This window comes from Camellia sinensis, chromosome 1, assembly GCF_055761805.1.
Source record: "Camellia sinensis isolate YWXY chromosome 1, ASM5576180v1, whole genome shotgun sequence".
In the NCBI taxonomy this organism is placed as follows: Eukaryota; Viridiplantae; Streptophyta; class Magnoliopsida; order Ericales; family Theaceae; genus Camellia; species Camellia sinensis.
The window spans coordinates 148,973,648-148,987,343 of NC_138961.1; the positions used below are offsets into that span (position 1 = coordinate 148,973,648).

The 13,696-nt window shown below is 34.4% G+C and overlaps 1 protein-coding gene across 2 annotated transcripts; it reads left to right on the top strand.

The window, feature by feature from the left end:
- The first annotated feature begins 6,252 nt into the window (after positions 1 to 6,252).
- Positions 6,253 to 13,405, top strand: LOC114323882 (ethylene-responsive transcription factor ABR1). 2 transcript variants are annotated; one of them, XM_028271551.2, is made up of 2 exons: positions 6,253 to 7,015; positions 12,409 to 13,405. In XM_028271551.2, exons 1-2 carry the CDS (start codon positions 6,643 to 6,645, stop codon positions 13,194 to 13,196), a joined length of 1,161 nt encoding a protein of 386 aa, XP_028127352.2. In that variant the 5' UTR covers positions 6,253 to 6,642; the 3' UTR covers positions 13,197 to 13,405. The 2 variants fall into 2 exon arrangements, with proteins under 2 accessions (XP_028127352.2, XP_028127353.2); XM_028271552.2 differs by having other exon boundaries at positions 6,321 to 7,015; positions 12,412 to 13,405.
- The last annotated feature ends 291 nt before the right edge of the window (positions 13,406 to 13,696 follow it).

Sequence of the window (13,696 nt, forward strand, 5' to 3'; positions counted from 1 at the left end):
CGAAGAGCGGATTTTCAGCTTGTCCCGAAAGAAACGAAAAGATTGAGAAGGTAATCCTTTAGTAAAAATGTCGACAATTTGATCCTTGGTAGAGATAAACTGAATGAGAAGGTAATCCTTTAGTAAAAATGTCAGCAATTTGATCCTTGGTAGAGATAAACTGAATGTGAAGTTCCTTACGAGCCACCTTTTCACGGACAAAATGAAAATCAATTTCAACATGTTTAGTCCGCGCATGGAAGATCGGATTAGCAAACAAGTAGGTGGCGCCAAGATTATCACACCAGAGAATGGGTGGAGAGGATGATCGAATACCAAGTTCAGTGAGTAAAGATTGGAACCAAGAGATTTCGGCGGAAGCATCAGCCAAGACTTTATATTCAAATTCTGTGGAAGATCGGGCTACGGTCCGTTGCTTGCGAGAACACCACGAAACCAGATTGTCACCAAAATATATGGCATAACCATTTTGCGATCATCAATAGAACCAGCCCAATCAGCATCGGAAAAGGCTTGAATACTAGTAGAAGAAGAGGGTTGCAGCAAGAGACCATAGTGAGATGTATCCTTGAGGTACCGAAGGATCTGTTTGACAACTCGCCAATGGTCTTCGGTAGGCGAGTGCATAAATTGATGCACCCTATTGACGGAGAAGGAAATGTCTGGGTGAGTAAGAGTAAGATATTGCAATGAACCGTCCACCATACGATAATAAGAAGGGTTGGCCATAGGAGTGCCAATGGCTGAAGTGAGTTTGGTGGTGGTTGCAAAAGGAGTCTGAACGGGCTTGGCGAGCATCATTCCGGATTTATTTAAGAGGTTGAGGATGTATTTGCATTGACAGAGCAACAGACCGTGGGAGTGTTTGCAAGCTTCAATGCCCAAGAAGTAATTCAAAGTGGCAAGATTGTTGATGGAGAACTCATGACTTAGTTTGAAAATCAGCTGTTGAAGATAAGAAGTGGAATTGCCGGTAATGAGGATATCATCAACATAAATAAGAATATAAAGGAGAATACCATCATGGCGATATATAAACAACGAGCTATCAGATTTGGAGGCAGTGAAATGAAGCTGAAGTAAGAAACCCGTCAAACGGGAGAACCATGCACACGAGGCTTGTTTCAAGCCATATAAGGATTTGTGAATCTTGCAGACGAATGACGGATGAACGGCATCAACAAACCCAGGGGGTTGATGCATATAGACATCTTCTTGAAAGGATCCATGAAGAAAGGCATTGCGCACATCGAGTTGCCGAATGGACCAATTGTTGGAGACAGCAAGAGACAAAACAGTTCTAATGGTCGTGGGTTTAACCACGGGACTGAATGTTTCAAAGTAATCAAGCCCTCCTGTTGATGAAAGCCTTTGGCAACTAAGCGCGCCTTATAGCGCTCGATCGAACCATCAACCCGATGCTTAATCCAAAATACCCATTTACAGCCAACAATGTTCATACTGGGAGTGACCGGATGTAAGCTCTAAGTGCCGTTATGGATTAAGGCATTGAGTTCCTCAGCCATAGCCTTGTGCCAAATGGGAGATTTGTTAGCTGAAGTGAAACAGGTGGGTTCAATTGAGTTGGTAGAAACAGACGTAGTAAGTAAGGCATTGGCTTGGGTTGACATGTTCCGAAGAAGCATGGGATGAGTGCGACGAGGAATAGAGACAGGGGAGGAGTAAAGGTCAACGATAAGGTTGAGGCCACGGGTTTGGTGGAGTGGGGTGGGAGGACTCATAGCAGGAGAGGTAGGGGACGAGATAGGGGAGGCAGCAGTATGTGGAGCCGTGGATAACTAGGTGGGTAGAGGAAAGGCAACAACGGTATCTAGTGGAGCAGTGGGTATGGGATGGTTCGTTTGTATAGCAGTAGATGGAGGCCAGAACACGTGAGTGGGGGCAAGAAGGAATGGATGTGAAAGTGGTGGGTGAGGCCGGTGGGAAGAGGTAAAGGATGTGGAGAAAGGAAATGTGGATTCATCAAACCGAACATGACGGACAATGTAAAGGCGACCAGTGGAGGTGTTAAGACAACGATATTCAAGATGAGACGGACTATACCCGAGAAACACGCAAGGAGCAGAGCGAAAAGAAATTTTGTAGGTGTTAGAGGGACGAAGAAATGGAAAACAAAGACAGCCAAAAAATTTTAAAAAATTGTGGTCGGGTGATTTAGAAAACAAGCATTGAATCAGAGAGATATTGTTAATGACTTTAGAGGGCATTCAGTTAATGAGGTAGACAGCAGTGTCAAAGGCAAAATGCCAATATTTATGCGGCACAGAAGTATGAGCGAGAAGGGTTAGGCCGGTTTCAACAATGTGATGATGACGTCGTTCAACCAAACCATTTTGTTCATGCGTATGTGGACAGGGAAGGCGGTGAATAAAACCCAAGTTTTGAAAATATGAATTTAGTTTACAATATTCACCACCCCAATCAATTTGCATAATTTTAATTTTGCGACAAAACTGCCGTTCAACCAAACTTTTAAAATTTTGAAAAATATGAAACACATCGGATTTATTAAACATGGAAAAATACCAAATAAATTTAGAAAAGTCATTAACAAAGATTACAAAATATTTATGACCTTCACTGGAAGGAAAAGGGGAAGGTCCCCAAACATCACTAAAAATTAAATCTAAAGGAGCCAAACTACGACTAGGAGAAGACGGTAAAGAAAGTCTGGATGACTTGCCAAGAGGACAGGCATGACACATTGGTATGCAAGTCCGTGGATGTTGAACAGGAAGGGTGTGAGTTTAAAGGATGAGACGAAGAACACGCTCATGCGGGTGACCAAGACGACGGTGCCAGCAAAGAAAAGATACGACTTCAGAGAAGAGAGCTTCAGAGGGGGAAGGAGAGGTTAGAGAGAGCTGGTAGAGACCATTTTCATTCTTGCCATGGAGAAAAGTTCTCTTGGTGAGTTGGTCCTTAATCAAAAAATAGGTGGGATAAAATTTAAAAAACATATTATTATCTTTAGTAAATTGATGGACAGAAAGTAGTGATTTCTGAAAAGTAGGAACATGAAGAATGGAGTTAAGATGAAAGGAACGAGAGGGAGAAAAAAGAGTGGAGGAACCAATATGGGTGATTGGAATGTCCATATCGTTACCAACGCGAAGATGAGAGGTACCATGAGATCGGGGATGACATGGTGTGTAGCACCGGTATCCAGAAACCAATCGAGTTAAGATGAAGGAAAAGAACTCAAGCCACCATATTGACTAGAAGGGGGCTCGGAACCATAGCTAGTGAAGTGAGCACTTGGAGCAACCATGCGGTCAAACCGAGAATAGCATTGAGAAACAGTGTGATTGGTCCGATTGTAGATTTGGCAACGGACACGATGATCAGCAGATGGGATGGGGAGGAGGCCCGGACCACCAGAAAATCGAGAGCCAAAATTGGGTGAAGGGCGATCGTGCCCATCGCGCCCCCGGCTACGACCACGGCCACGAGAAAAACCACCACACGAACGGCCACGAAAGGTGGGCTGCGCAAAGTGAGCCTGTAGAATAGATGTTGGAGCAGGAGTGGGCGTGGTGCGATGAAGAAACTCATGGCTTAAAAGGAGACTGTGGAGTTCCAAGAAGGAAACAGGATCTGGTCGAGCCGTGAGGGTCTTGACGAGATCCTTTAAGTCGGGATGAAGGCCTTGGAAGACATAAAGATTGAACTCGGAAGGAGAGAGAGGAATGCCAGCAGCTGCAAGTTCACCGGCAATGGTTTTGGTGTCATTGAGAAAAACAGTGGCAGAGCGATCATTCTGTTTCAATTGTTGAAGGCTCAAACGAAGTTGAAGAAGCCGAGTTTGAGACGGTGAGGCGAGGGACTGCTCAAGGGTGAGCCAAAGAGTACGAGAAGAATTACAACCGACGGCAAGAGGTAAAATTTCATCCGAAAGAGAGGCAATTAGAAGGCTTAGGATGAGTTGGTCTTGACATTGCCAAGTCGCATGTGCAGGATTGGGAGTAGAGATGCCATCCAGGACAACCATGGATGGTGGGCAAGAGAATATACTATCAATATATTGGTAGAGTTGTTGGCCACGGAGGTAAGGAAGAAGTTGAGTTTTCCAATAGAGAAAATTGGTGGATGTGAGTTTGAGAGAGATGAAGTGATGAGCATGAGTAAGAGAGGTGGGTGAAGGTGCTGTGGTAGAGGGAGGAATAACACTGGAGGATGAAATTTCAGAAGCCATTGGCTCTGATACCAACTTGAACAATCTGTTGTAAAGATTATGATTGGATTCAAAGGAAAATGATTTTTGTATTATATTATTTCCATAACTATTCTGTGCTACTTATACAAATTATGAGATAAGGATAGATACAAATAATGATAAAGGAGTTACAGATGTATATCTGATATGTATCAGATAATATGAAGCATATCTCAATAAGTTTTTAACTATTTTAATTTGGAATTAAAAATTTATTTGGTTTGATTTTTTTATTTTTTTGACTTTTATAAGAAAAAAATGAAATACCTATAATTTAAATGTAACATTTTATTTTATTGACTTATTTAATCTTTTATATTTTTTAGCCAAAAAATGATTGTCAAATGTAGGGGTGGTTGCAGTTCGGTTTTGGATGGTTTGCGAATTAGTTTGGACCCACCTGCATGTATGCGGTTTGGAAAAAATTTAACCCACAACCACCCGTAGTGTGGGTTACGGTTTATGCGGATAGGATTCGCGGATGTGCGGGCGGTTGTGAGCGGTTTGCGTATTGAATTTTTTTCTTTAAAAATTTATTATGGAGCCTTTTTTTTTCCCATTTTGTAAATATTTATTTTGGGCCCTTTTCTCCCCATTTTCTAAAATGCTTCAACATTAATAATTAATGAATTAAAATTTATAAAATTAAAAACACAACAAAATCAATTTCTAACACAAACAAATCATTCAAAATATTAAACTTTTAAGTCAAATCATAAACTAATACAAGCACATCTTTCAAAATCCTAAACTAGATCTCATTTACTATCTACTACCTAACAATACAATTAAAGTAAAATCATTTAAAATCCAAAGCTTACCTAAATGTAATTCTTCATTAACTTTTACATTCATCCAAAATGTAATAATAAAATAACAACAGTCCAGGTTTAAAAAATTAAAAAATTAAAAAAAAAAATCTAAATACAAGCGGGTTCTTACGAGTGCAGGTTAAACCCGCAATCCGCAATCATGTCAAATTCCAAATTGCATCCGCCCACATTGTGTTTGTGAAACTGTCCATTTATATGCGGATCAGTTCGGGTTGAGTGGGTTGGACAATTCGGATAACTCTATGCATTTAACACATTATTCAGTAATCTTGAAATATGAACACGTGATATTCTATAATATTATAATTGGTGGAATGGGTGGATAAGTGGGGTATTGTGTTGAGTGATTGGAGAACATAAGGGGCATATTGAATAATGATTGGTTAGGAAATACAGACACGTAGTACTTCGAAAATATTAAATAATTTCCTTCCTTAACATATCCATTGCACCACTTCTCACCCTCCAAATTAATAAACCTTATAACACATAAAAATATATCTCACTTTTTTCATTTTTTATCATATAACACATACTAACCCACATAATTTTAATATCTTCATCAGAGATGCTCTTAATTGGAATAGCACTATTTAAAATTAAAAATTAAAAATTAAACTCAATTTTCAAGTTCAGTAATGTAACAATCAATTAAGATATTAAAGGTAACACCCTCTCATGTTTTTTCTAATTATTAATCGATCATGTTACTTATACATCATTAAATTTATAAAATAAGTATAAAAATATAGGAAAATATTTGGTAGCTCAAATTTTTGTGGCTCAAATGGCTCAAATCTGTCAAAACGGCGTCGTTTTACACTCAAAATCTGTCAAAACGGCGTCGTTTTGACAGATTTGAGCCATTTGAGCCACAAAAATTTGAGCTACCTATCATTGTCGAAAAATATATTTATATATCATTGTTCTAGTTGGAATTGAGCGAAATAGAGCCCAAGAAGTGGAATGTCGGCTAAAAATATGAACACCGACTGAAACAGACAAAATTTTGTATACCGACTGTTGTTGTTTGTGAATTCACACCCGCTAGTAATTCTCTTTGACTCACTCTCTCTCTCTCTCTCTCTCTCTCTCTCTCTCTCTCTCTCTCTCTCTCAATCCTAATATAATTTATATTATAAATCCAAAAATGCATACATATGCCTTCACACAATCAGAACCCTTTATTGTCCGCAGCTTCACTAGTGTGTCAAAATAAATAGGAAATAATAATAATTGAAACAAAGATATTTTATAAGTCAAAGCCCAAAAGAAAGAGGAAAACTAGAAACTCTTTTTTACCTCAAGTTTGGTTGCTTCAAACTGAAGGTGGCTGATACAGACCGACTCTTTTAATGGAGGCGGTTTATTTAATTCATATATTTTATATTAGCACCGCCATCACCGCCACACAATTTGATTTTTTTATATAAATCATGATGATGAGGATGGATCAACTTGACTTATTGATGGGTTATTATTATTGTCAACTTACTAGTTCAACTCAGCTCAGCTCAACTAAGTTCTCTATAGATAGATAGTATTATACCATATAATTAATATATTAGTTACATGTGTGTGTTCAGCTTCAAGGTGGCGAATTCAAGGAAGTCCGGCAAGAGTAGTGTGAGGTTGAGAGGTGGCTTGGAGGAAGAGCAGGAGAGAGAAAGAGATGAGTTACTCTACGGATACCAGTACAGTCGGGAGATGGAGATGTTGGCCATGGTATCTGCACTCACCCATGTGGTTTCTGGAGGAGACCTCACTCGGGATGATGATATAACTGGTGGCGGTGGCGGTGGTGGTGGTGGTGGTTCATCATCTGTTGGAGAGAAGAGAGGACGTGAACAGGATGGTCGTGGTGGTGGTATCTCTGAACCAGTAGCACGAGTTTGTACGGCATATGCTGACTTCCCATTTGGTGGTTCATCTCTTACTTTTAAAGGTATGTTTTAATAAGGGGGAAATTAAGAGTGATGCCAGAGATGTTGAAAAATTTATCAAAAATTTTATTAAATAATATCTTATATGGGCGTAAGATTTACATAATGTGAGTCTTATGTAAGTCTCACACTCAGTGAGACATTTAATAAAAATTTTAGTAAAATTTTTAACATTTTTGGTGAAAATAATAGCACAGTAGTGTCAAATATATATATATATATATATTAGGTTTATTTTGACCATTAAAAAAAAATTCAATTTATTGGTTTATTGACTTATTTTAATCAAATTATCCTCTCTTTTTTTACTTTTTTTTTTCTTGTACGATCTTTTAGAAAAACTAAAAAATTGAGTTTTTTTTCAACTTTCCCAAACAAACCTTAGTGTTAAAATTTATACACTTTAATAATTAAAATACTATAGGTTCTCCCTAATTTGGAATGTTTTGGAAAGATGGTTAAAAGTTTTTTTTGACTTTTTCACTGTTTTATGTGAGAAGCAATATGATCCAAAATGAATTAAAAATTGACTTTTAATTTTTTTTTAATGTATTACCAAAACAGCCTTTATAGAAAAATTTCTCCCAACTCCACTGAAAAGTATTTCTCCCTTTTAATAAACTCTCACTTTCTCATCTAAAATTGTTGTGAAAGGCCTCGTAAATATAAGGAGTTATTTAGAATAATCTAAATAAATATATTTTTTAATTTTTTATAAAAAGATATATAAAAAAATAAATATGTGATGTAACTCAAATAAGTACACTTATCTTAATAAGTACGCTTATTGTCAAATAGTGCCTAAATCTTGGTAGCTTTCCTTAGCCCCACAATATCTGGTTTCATAAAAATGCTACGGTTGATGAGCATATATCTTTTTAGGAAAATAGTATATAAATTTATTTTCTAGACTCACTTTTGAAATTAATGATGTGTAATTAAAATAATTAGTTGATAATTAAAGAAAAAATAACATATAAGAGTGATTTGATCATTAAACTTAAAAAATAAATCTAATTCTTTAGTTTAATTTGCACTGCTCATCTTATTTTATGTCCTATCTAATATGATACACATGTTATTTAAATATATTGGTTGAATATAAAAATTAGATGTATTTGTTGAATTGCATTACATCAATAATTATAAAACCTACCATTTATTTTTATTATTTCACATCACATGACATATTCATAATTACTCATCTAATGAATCTTGGACAAACTCCACTAATATTTAAGGAAGTGATTTTTTTTTATAATTTTTTTTTTTTTTTTTTTTGAAAAAAGTTTTAAAAAAATTAAAATGTGATATGAGTTAAATAAGTTAATAAATTAAAAAAAAAATTTCTTAATTATTAAAATTGGCCTTAATAACTATGTCGTGGATTTTTTTCTTAGGATCTATGACTTGGTGAGTTAAGACATAAGGTTGGTAGAATAAGTATTAAAATCCAAATAAAATGTATCTAATGAGTATGGGATGATTTGAGAAGTTAGTTAAAAGTAAATTTTTAAAAAAAATTTTATTATTTTATATGTAAAAAATATAAAAGATGATGTAATTTAACTAAAACCTAACTTTTACAAATTGCCCCTATATGAGTTCAAAGCTTGTCTATGTACAAGCCCAACCTGTGTGGTTAGACCAAATAATCATCATTATTAACCAACTTTGAAATGCGTACAGTGTTGGTATTCAAGCATGACATTCAAACTAAAGACAAAATACAGTAATATTAGAGATGCAGACATAATTATTTAAAAATTCAACGCTGTTAGGTAACTCGAAACAGAACTGGTCGAAATGGCTCGAATTCAAAAATAACATCGTCTTTGAATTTTTCTTTTCTTTTCTCTCTGAAACAAAGAGGTTGATTTTTTTTTTTATTTCTTTTTCTTCTCTCTAAAACAGAGAGGGGGAGAAGAAAGAGAGAAGAAACAAAGAAGAGAGAGGGAGAACAGAGAGAGAGAGAGAGAGAGATACAACAACACATTATCATCAACAATAACCAACAATCACAAAAATAAAAATAAAAATAAAAAATTATGTAGAATCTAAAAAAATTTCAATAACATATCATCATCAACAACAATCAACAATCATCAACAATTTTTTTTTTTTTCTTTCATCATCAACAACAACCAACAATCACAAAAAAATTAAAATAAATAAATAATGTAGAATCTGAAAAAATTTCAACAACAATTCTTTTTTTTTTTTTCCTTTTTCCTTCATCTTCTTCATTTTCAAATCTAGGTCCACAAGAGGGAAAAAAAAAAAAAAAAAAAGAGAGTAGAGAAAATAGAGACTTCGGTGGTGGTGGTAGTGGTGGATCTGGATTTACATCATCAAAAACAACCAACAATGATCACAAAAATAAATAAATAAAAATGAAAATAAAAATAAATTATAAAATCTGAAAGAGGCGAGAGACCCACCAGCAGATCTGCAGATCTGGATGGCACGGGCACCGCCACCTGCAGAGAGAGAGAGAGGCCGTCATCACTATCTCTTGTGTTTGTATACACAGATCTGTGTATACACACATAGATCTTCCTTCTCTTCCTCATCTGCCGTCACCGCTACCACGTCTTCTTCTCCGCCATCACCGTCTTCTTTTTTTCCTCCTCCTTCTCTCTATCTTCTCTCTCTCTTCCTCTTCTCTTCCCTCTCCTCTCTCCCGTTCTTTTGTCTGTATTCGAAAGCAAGAAGAAAAAAAAAATACCCAAAACGACATCATTTTGGGTATTCGAGCCACTTCGGGCCAACTTTTTTCGAGTTATAAAGTATTACTATTAAAAATTATTATTTTGTAATTCAAATTTATTCTATATATGAATATTACATCATACAAATTTAATTTTTACCATACAATAACCTATTTAAAAAAAATTGAGTGGATAAATCTGGAACAGTAGACTTATTCATATATATATATATATATATTAGTTTTCTTTAAATAAAAATTTAAAAAAAATATTACAAAAAAAAAAAAAGAAAAAGAAACAAAGAGAAGATGAGACGGCACACAAAATTAAGAAAGTGAGTGTGTATTAACTTTGATGCACCGATTAAACTTTTTACAAATTTATTCTCTTTTTTCTCATAAATTTTTATTTTTGTCATTTGTAAGTATATAATGTAAATATTGAGATCAAATGAATAACTCGTACCTCTGCTAACTTAGGCGTATAATCTCCACTATTCGGAATTAGGATTTCATTATCGGAAAAATCTAACGACAAATAAAAAAATTTACCATATATATAAGCACACATATACATACAATATGATATATAAATTATATCTATACACATAAAAAAAATTTAAATACCATAGAAGTAATTTCTAATAAGATGAAAAAGTTTTTTAGATACAAAACAAAAAGAGAATGCAAGATGAGATAAAAATGAGATATGTATTTTTCATACTATGGGTCATTTTATATATAAAATGAGATATATATATATATATATATTTAAAATACTATAACAAATTGTATTTTTTTACACAAATAGGGTAGCCATGGCCCTCATAATCTTTTCCTAATTCCTTCCCTGCCACTATTACCATGTAGAGTAAAGACATGTTTTTAGTCAAAAAAATATTATAAGTTGTCAATTTATTCTTTTTATTTTTTTTACATATCTTTTTATATAAAAATAAAATTAAAAAAATTAATTCCCAAACGAGCCTTAAATCTTGAGTATAGTAGTGGTGATGTCATGTGACTGTATCACTAATCAAGGACTAGGATTCTAACATAGAGTTACAAATATATATTGATAAAAATTTTAAAGTGAAAGTATAGATTATAATATCAATTTTAACTGTTATAAAAATAAATAATGTATTTTTTTTATATCTACTTTGAGTTGCAAAAGATAGTAACTATAAGATAATCTATCTAATAAAGGAAGACATTTTGAATTCTACATTTTTTTAATGTCATTAAAAATATTTGTAATTAAATTGACCTTAAAATCCTAAGTCCTGTTTTTCTTAATGAATGTGATCAATTAACTTGTTGATTTCTCCACATTTTTTCTCTTTTTTGCAAGTTAGAGCTTGTAATGACACTTGTTTTCATAAACTAATTCTTTTGTTATATTTTGTTCAAATTTTTTATTTTATACTTTAACCCCATATCATATTTAAATAACTTAGAGAATTTAACCATTTAAAATTTAAAATATATATATATATATATATATATATATTAATAACTAACAGTACTATAATAAAGGATCTTCATCACTAACTAATGAAAGATCTTTCATTGCGGTAGTGACGTTGGTTGGGTTCGTAGAAGATAAGATATTTCACTCAATGTCATTTGTAATATTTCATTAGCTAGTGATGTAGGTTAATATCACGTTGCACTCAATATTTGTTCTACAATGTGAGAACTCTTATTGATTAATAGTATCATTATGTGATATCAATGCTACACCCAATATTTACTGGAAAATTATTCAATATTTTTTGAGTAATACGTGTTTGTACTCTCTAATCAATTATCATTCAGTATGTCCCCTCATGTTTTTCAATCACCCAACACAATACCTCATCTAACCACCTTCTTCACCAATCATAATGCTATAGAATATCACGTGTTCATATTTCACAATTCTGAATGATTACCCTTACTTACTCTAGAAGTGAGATTGAAATATTAGATATAAACAATTATACATACTCTTTTTTGAATGATACCATATGCTCCAGTTACGATATTTGTAGTCTTTGATTATGATTTATTGTGGTATTAGTTATGAGTTGCTTATAACGCATTGTGGTGTTAGTTATAATTTATTGTGACGTTGATTATGATATTGCTTTGGTTATGATCCAAAAAGACTTTGGTTATACGTCATTTCTTTTTCTTAATTATGACTAAAAATGATTTAGTTATTATATTTGTAATAATCAACTCCACAAATGTCATAATCTGCATATAGTACGACCCTTAAACAATATATAGTATGCACTTCCCACCCCAAAAAAATGTAAAATAAAAGTCTACATATATAAATGAATAATACTATATGCATCAATTAGTGTACTAACTAGTGTACTAATTGATGATGTGGCATAATTTAAGAAGTTTTTGATATTTGTAATTTGTATAATGAGTGAAGTCAATAATAAAGTCATAACTAGTGTTAGTACATTAGTTAGTATACTAGGTGCATGTAGCACCACCTATATAAATACTAAATAGCTCAATTAATTAATTTGTGGACTGATGTTTTATGTGACCTAACTAATTAATACCTACTTCATTTAGTTTTTGGGTAGTGCTATTGAGAGTAATAAGTAAATAGAATTCAATGTCGATTTGTGTAATGCCATGGAGTTTTGAATTATTAACCCTTGTTTTGGTTTGTAGAAGGTTCAAGTAGTAGAACAAGCAGCATGGCAGCAGCAGAAACCACATACACATATGAAACCAGTGAGTCCTGTGGAAGAGGAGGAGGTGGAGGAGGAGCAGAGGAAAGGAGAAAATACAGAGGAGTGAGACAGAGGCCATGGGGAAAATGGGCAGCTGAAATAAGAGACCCTTACAAGGCTGCGAGGGTTTGGTTAGGCACATTTGACACTGCTGAGGCTGCTGCAATGGCCTATGATGAAGCTGCTCTCAAGTTCAGAGGCAACAAGGCCAAACTCAACTTCCCTGAAAATGTCAGACTCCGACACTCGCCACCGACCGCTGTTTCTAATCCTCCAAATACAAATACAAATGATAGCCTTGTCTCTGTTTCGACATCGAGTGAGCCCATTGTTCATTCTCAACCTTCTTATTATCATAACTTGGAGTTGCAGAGGATGAGCACAGACTACATGAACTACTACAACAACTCTCAGTGGAATTATTCTGATGATAATAATAAGCTTCTTCTAAGACAGCCTACAAGCTTCAGTTTGTTGGATCAAATGATGTTGTCATCTTCTTCAATGGGTTCCCATATTCAATCTTCTTCTTCTTCTTCTTCAGTTAGGTACCCTGTTTCATCATCATCTTCGTCACCACCGCTACCACCTTCTTCTGTTCCTCGGCTTTTTCAAGCTCAGCCACCGCATGAACTTGGGCCACCCACCACCGGTCACAGTAGTCATACAGATTTTCTGGCTGCCACTTGGTCAGATTCTACTCATCAGCCTTCCTCTTCAGGATAATTTTGGTTTTTTCTTCTTGTTTGCTTTTTTGAATTTTGAACTTTTTGGTAGCTTTTTTGAACTTGTTTTGTCGATTTTATTTTTCAATTGGACTTTATAGCTATCGTAATTAATTTTTTGTATTAGGTTATGATGAGTTTCACATCATTTTGTGCGTGTTATTGCTGAAATCTTGTTTCTTCATGAAATCATGCAAAGTTATTGCAGTATGTGTTTACCGTTTTCCTTTCCCCTCCCTTTTTTTTTTTTCAGCAATAAAACTTGAACCTGCACATCACATCCAAATAAGAGAACATCTTATCCACTCAGTTAATGTTTTGGCCAAAATAACATGTTGTTGGATTATATTTAAAGAGAATAACATGGATGAGTCTTTCAACCCAAAAACAAAACAAAAAAAATGAATTGGGGATTGTTGGAATGAGATAAGAACAGAAGAGAAAAGGTGTTTGGCTTCCAATAGGATGGATGAAGGACACACTGGAGGCAGAGGATGAGGA